This window comes from Heterocephalus glaber, unplaced genomic scaffold (assembly GCF_053883595.1).
Source record: "Heterocephalus glaber isolate CG9 unplaced genomic scaffold, H.glaber_assembly_v1.0 deba00000621, whole genome shotgun sequence".
In the NCBI taxonomy this organism is placed as follows: Eukaryota; Metazoa; Chordata; class Mammalia; order Rodentia; family Bathyergidae; genus Heterocephalus; species Heterocephalus glaber.
The window spans coordinates 26,972,951-26,979,304 of NW_028258153.1; the positions used below are offsets into that span (position 1 = coordinate 26,972,951).

At 40.2% G+C, this 6,354-nt stretch overlaps 1 protein-coding gene across 1 annotated transcript; it reads left to right on the forward strand.

The window, feature by feature from the left end:
• Window positions 1–2,074: 2,074 nt before the first annotated feature.
• LOC147829404 (endogenous retrovirus group S71 member 1 Env polyprotein-like) lies at window positions 2,075–3,502 on the forward strand. The gene has a single exon (XM_087205968.1). The coding sequence runs from the start codon at window positions 2,075–2,077 to the stop codon at window positions 3,500–3,502; it is 1,428 nt and encodes a 475-aa protein (XP_087062094.1).
• Window positions 3,503–6,354: the final 2,852 nt, after the last annotated feature.

Genomic DNA, 6,354 nt, shown 5'->3' on the forward strand with positions numbered 1-6,354 from the left:
CCAGCAGGTGGAATGGGAACAGGGGCTACCCAAGGGACATTGGCACAGAGGGCTGAACTGATTGCTTTGACTAAGGCTCTGGAACTGGGAAAAGACAAAAGGATAAATATTTTCACTGACAGCCATTATGCTTTTGCCACTGCCCATGTGCACGGGGAGATTTATCAGAACTGAGGGCTGCTGACCTCTGAAGGAAAGGAAATTAAAAACAAGACTGAGATATTGACATTGTTACAAGCCATCTGGTTGCCCCGAGAGGTTACTATCATCCATTGCCATGGGCATCAAAAAGGGTCTAGCCCTGAGGTGATTGATAATAATGCAGCTGATCAGGCAGCAAAACAAGCTGCCCAAAAATCAGTGGGGAAGCAAATGGTTCTGCTTCCCACACCAGTACTCCCAAAAAAACCTGAATACACAGATAAAGAAGTAATAAAAATGGACAGGAAATGCTGGACCCAAGGTAAACATGGGTGGTGGATGACTAATGATGGAGAGGTGGTGCTCCCAGCTGCTGTAGCAGACATGCTGCTACGTGAACTACACTAGTCCACCCACCTCGGAGAAAAAAGGATGATGGCTGCCCTGCAACCCCATTTTGTCAGCAAGGGATTGGCCCAAAAGGCCCAGGACATGGTGAGATGATGCCCCACCTGCCTCAAGGTAAATGTAAATCAGGTGACCAGACCCCCCGGGGTCCAACACAGAGGATTAACTCCAGGAGAACATTGGGAATTGGACTTTACTGAAATGAAGCCTGGCATGTATGGGTATAAATATTTACTAGTTTTTGTGGATACCTTTTCAAGATGGATCAAAGCATACCCCACTGAGAGACAGCTAAAATAACCGTCAAAAAGCTCTTGACAGAAATAGTTCCTCATTTTGGTCTGCCCTTAGCCCTGGGGTCTGACAATGGCCCAGCCTTCATGGCTAAAATATCTAAATTGATTGGTAAAGTTCTAGGGATAAAATGAAATTTACATTGTGCCTATAGGCCTCAGAGTTCAGGGCAAGTAGAGAGAGCGAATTGAACTTTAGAGGAGGTCCTAACTAAATTATGCCTAGAGACTGAACTAGGTTGGGTAAAGCTTCTTCCCTTTGCTCTTCTCTGCACTAGGTGCACTCCTAAGCCACCCCTTAATCTGTCACCCTTCCAGATCATTTACGGGTGATCTCCCCCGATCATCCCCATGATAGATCTGGAGTTGGGGGAAAAGCTTTCCCATCTCCAGCTCCTTAAGTCTTTAAAAGCTGTCCATCAGCTTCAGTCAGAATTATATGATAGATTGAGAAAGACCATGCCTGACCCCAACAAGAAACCTCTACAACCCTTGCCTTATAAGCTGGGAGATTTGGTTTGCATTTGCAGGTTCAACTCCAAGACCCTGGAACCCCATTGGAAGAAACTGTTTCCTATTGTCCTGGTGACTCCCTCAGCTGTGAAGGTAGCTGAACATTCGGCCTGGATACATCACAGTCATCTAGAGGTGGTGCCACCCCCAACACCAGCCTCAGGATGGTGAAGTGTTCAACAAACAAAGGACCCCTTAAAGATAAGATTAATGAAGGACTGAGATGGGTAATGTGGGGACTTACAGGAACCTTGACCCTATCAGCTTGGGTACAAGGAGATGTTCAATGGCTGGCACCTTCCAGCCATGTCCCCCAAAAATGGACATGGTCTCTCAAAAATTCACCTACTGGAGCCCTGATTGCATCTGTTACAACAGACCAGCAGCCCATCTTTCAGGTTGACTTGTGTGATATAGGACTAGTTACTGGGACCGTGGGAGTGTCTGACATTGCAGGATCATGTTCAGATCTCCCTTCAACCCCTGGGGGACAACAGGGATGGTCTACACTTAACAGAGAGAGGGGTCTCCAGACCATAGATATTTATGCATGTCCTATAGGTAAAGACCCAAAATGTAATGGGGGGCCAGGATAACATTGTTACTACTGGGGCTGTGAGTCCATAGCCCCATGAAAAAATAATGACCAGTACTTAGCCTTGAAATGGTGAACAGCTAGTAGCTCATGCTCCCTGGGACATTGTAACCCCATTCGGTTAATGCTAAAACAATGGCAAAATCCATACAAAGCATGGGAAGAAGGTAAATCTTGGATGGTGGCACTGAATGCAAATGGGCAGGACCCAATGACAGACATCATCATTCAGGAAAGTCTGGTAGTGACACCACCCAAACCAGTGGGAAAACGTTATAAGATATTGAGCCCCCCAAAAGACAGTGGCCAACCCCACAGGTGCCAAGAAAATTCTACTTCCTCACTGCTGAAAAAGAAAACATGCACTCACCCCGCCAGCTCCCCGGGTAACACCCTACCCAATAAGGTGCCCATAACTGCCCCAGAGTCACCAATCCAACCATACTTAAAACTACTGGACACTATGTTTATGGTGTTAAATGGATCAAACAATAATGTTACTAATAAATGTTGGATGTGTCTAAACCCAAAGCCCCCATATTATATAGGAATAACAATCAGTGGAACTTACACTAAAACCAACCAAGATGGGTGTGATTGGAAACAGATGAGGTTGTCAGTAGGGGATATACATGAAAGAGGGTTGTACGTTAAAAACCCTAAGGTCACCTCATCTTACTTAGATAGTGCCTGCTTTTACCAAGCAGCTTCTACAGAACCTGATAGGTACCTAAGAGCAGAAAACAACTCATGGTGGACATGCACAGGAGGCTTAACCCCTTGCCTCTCTGTTGTTGTCCTACAAAGGGAGCCTGAGGTTTGTGTGCTGGTCCATATCTTGCCCCAGGTATTTATATATGGTGAAAAACAGGGATGGGAATATTTGACCTGGAAAGTCCACCCTATAAGAATAAAGCACCACCCTTCCTTCATCCCAGTACTGGCCATAGGAGAAATTACAGGATCCACAGCTCTAGGAGTAGCAACATTGGTGGTGCAGGATGCTAACTTTAAGGCCCTAACTCAACAAGTAAGGATAGACTTGGGCCTGATCATTAAATCAGTATCCCATCTGGAAAAACAAGTGGACTCCTTGGTGGAAATGGTCCTCCAGAACTGCCGAGGTCTCAATCTCCTGTTCATAAAAAAAGATGGACCATGTGCAGCCTTAAGAGAACAGTGCTGTTATTATGCCAATAAATCAGGAGTTACTCGAGACACTCTGGCTACAGTAAACAAACATTTGCAAGAAAAATATGACAGATTAAAAAAAAATTCTGGGTGGTATCAGTCTTTGTTTAACTGGTCTCCCTGGTTGACTACCCTAGTGTCTGCCCTGGCAGGACCTTTGATGATCCTGCTGCTGGCACTAACCTGCGGGCCATGTATCATCAACAACCCCATGGCCTACACTTGGGCCCGAGTAGGGTCCGTTCATCTCATGGTTCTAAACCAGCAAGCTAGATATAGGCCGCTACTGCTTGAAAAAAAAAAAACAGCACGTAAGATTACTTGCCTAGATAAATCAGTGGGGAATGTAAGACCCAGGTGAGACTTAGCATAAGTAACGTCATCTTGTTACAGGCCCTCCATCTTGTCCCTGTGGGTTTCAAGTTCACTAAAGGACACAGAGTTCCTGGAATGTACTTGTTTATCTGTTAAGACACCATAGAATGTACCATTGTTTCTGTGTAAAAAATATCCTGTTAGATAAGCAAAGAACATCTACAAACTCCCCTAACCATCCTCTAACACAAAAATTCCACTTCTGTAGTTCTGCTTGCTAAGCTCCCCTGCAGCCCCTATAAAACCTTTCAACTCCCTGAGCTTGGGGTCTCTCTAAGAGATTATTGCTTGGAGGGTGCCACCTGGCCAGACTAATAAAGGTCTGTTTTTTACTATCTCAATCTGTCTGGTGTGTTTCCTCCTGGGTGATCCTCACTGCAGTCAGCTCCTCGGAGCATTTGGTAAGACCCTGGATCTTACAAACCTTATTAATAGAATGAAAACTCTGTAACCCATTATTTTATGTCATATGAAAAATGAAGAATTCACACTGTATATGCAACAATAATCCTAGAGTGAAAGAAAGCAAATTTCTTGGAAAATGAGTAAAAAATACAATAAGTATTGACAGCTATAAGATTTAGGTGAATATTTTCTTCTTTTTACTTTTATGAGCTTTTTACTTTTTATTCTTATGTATAAACTTATAGAAACATTAAAATATTGTATTTTAGAATGTATTTTAATTTTATTGAAACAGTTTCATTTTTCAATACTTACCATGTTTCAAATGCAAACTTTTCAGCATTTTATTTGAAATTATGAACTTCAAAAAATATTTAATTCACTTTAACTTTTATATACACTATAATATTCCTACTCTGATAAAAAATAAACTTTTTCAATATTTATAAATAAAAAAGTACTATTAAAACAGTTGTAATCTGTTATCCTGTATGAATTGAAATATTATTTAAGGATTCAGAAGAGGGGAAATATTGCATTTCATTTTAGTCAAACTCAGATTCCTGTTATTTTATTAAAATATTTACTTAAATTAGGAAATATATATATCTAGATAGATAGATAGATAGATATTTCTCTTTTACCATCTAGAAAGCTGATTATCACTTGAGAAATGGAATTTTCACACATTTACCAGTTTTGTACTACATACCACATGATTTCTTACCCACTGCTTTCCTCTCCATCTTCTGCTTTAAAAGGATGTGGGGGAAGGAAGGAGAAAGCATTATGATGAAAGTTAACTGAGAAGTGAGCAATGCTGGATTGGGAGACATGATTGACCCATGCAGGCTAATGACATGGCATTAATTCATACACATTTGTCCAATGATGATATAAAGGAGCTGTGTGGCCAATAAAAGTAATCTTCCCCAGGCTGGGGATTTAGCTCAGAGATGCCACCACCTGCCTCAAAAGCATGAGGTCCTGAGTTTAATCCCTGGTACCCCCCTAAAAAAGTAATCTGCTTACTCTCCTCCAGGGTAGCTCTCCTGTGGTGACTCCAACATTAGACAGTGGCCTCTACAAAGTGGCATTCTGTAGGGCTGTTAACAGTTGTGTTCTAGGAGCATAATAATATGGAAACATACTTTAATTATGTCACCATGTGAAAATTTCAATGTTGAGATAGATAGCAGATAGACACACCCCCCAAGTGATTGTAAATCATGATATCTGTCATTATTTAATTAGTACAATTGTAACTGCAAAATTTTTGTTATGCATTGCAAGAATTTTCTGCCAATTGTTACTTTTAATGATATTTCTATGGTAACTTTAATCATAACTCAGTGATTTGCTATATCTAAGTCTCTCTGTCTCCCTTTCATTGAGTTTTGTTTTGATGGATTTCAGGATTTATACCCCAAAATACAGTTCCTTGGCACTTGAGACTACAGCAGAAGCAAGAAGGTCACTCTCACCTTCCCCTCTCCCTTTTTTCCTGAAGGAGAACACAAAAACCTAGGAATGATTTTCTAACTTCCCCTAAAGGAGATAATAAGATCCTCATGAGAGTGGTGCTCTCTATACCTGGAGAAAGGGAAAATCCTTACCCCTGAAGACACAGCAACATAGAAAAGAATCTGAAAACATCAGACCCTGTTAAGTTGTCCTAAGTTTACTACTATTAGATGAGACTCCATTTGTCCAGACACATTTCTTCATGATTACCTATTTCTTAGCATTTCTGCCTATTTCTAGCATTTAAAATATACAGTTTTACCCATTTTTAGGGCTATTTCTTTATAAATCTTCTCACTGCACATGAATTTTATGTAAAATAAATATGTGTCCCTTTCCCTTCTTAACCTCTATTTGGCTAAAGGATGCTCAGCCAGGGTAATGAGTAAAGAAATGATATTTATTCATCACTACAATTTCCTACTTGATAAGGCTTTCCTGATCCCTAATATTAAAATATTATGTTTCTTCTATGATTTTTATGATGTTTATTTCTCTTATCTAGAACTTACTTTTGTACATGCTGAGAGCTAAGTTAGCTTTATTCCAAGAAAAAAGCAATTTTTACTATCATAATTATTTTGTTAGATCTCTGGAGCTTGTACCTTATCTCATAATTCTGCCATATTCTCAGAATCATATCAATATATTTTAAGTCTAGCTAGTGCAATGAAAGATAACCTGAGAAAGACAAATTTATTTCAAAAGCAAATTCCATTTTTAAATTATAAACACATCCACCTATTTGTTTGTATGCATTTGTAGTCAAAGACCATGAATCATATGAAGAAGGATCTGTTATACTGTTACAAATGACAGAAAAGAAATACAATAAATAGCTATAACTGTGAAATTTCAAGTGAACTTTTTTTCAAAGCAAAAAAAATAGGGGCCAACTGGATCAGGCCC

What these genes read in the sequence shown, in the direction of transcription:
- LOC147829404 (XM_087205968.1), top strand. Translation starts at nt 2,075, where the DNA reads ATGCTAAAACAATGGCAAAATCCATACAAAGCATGGGAAGAAGGTAAA.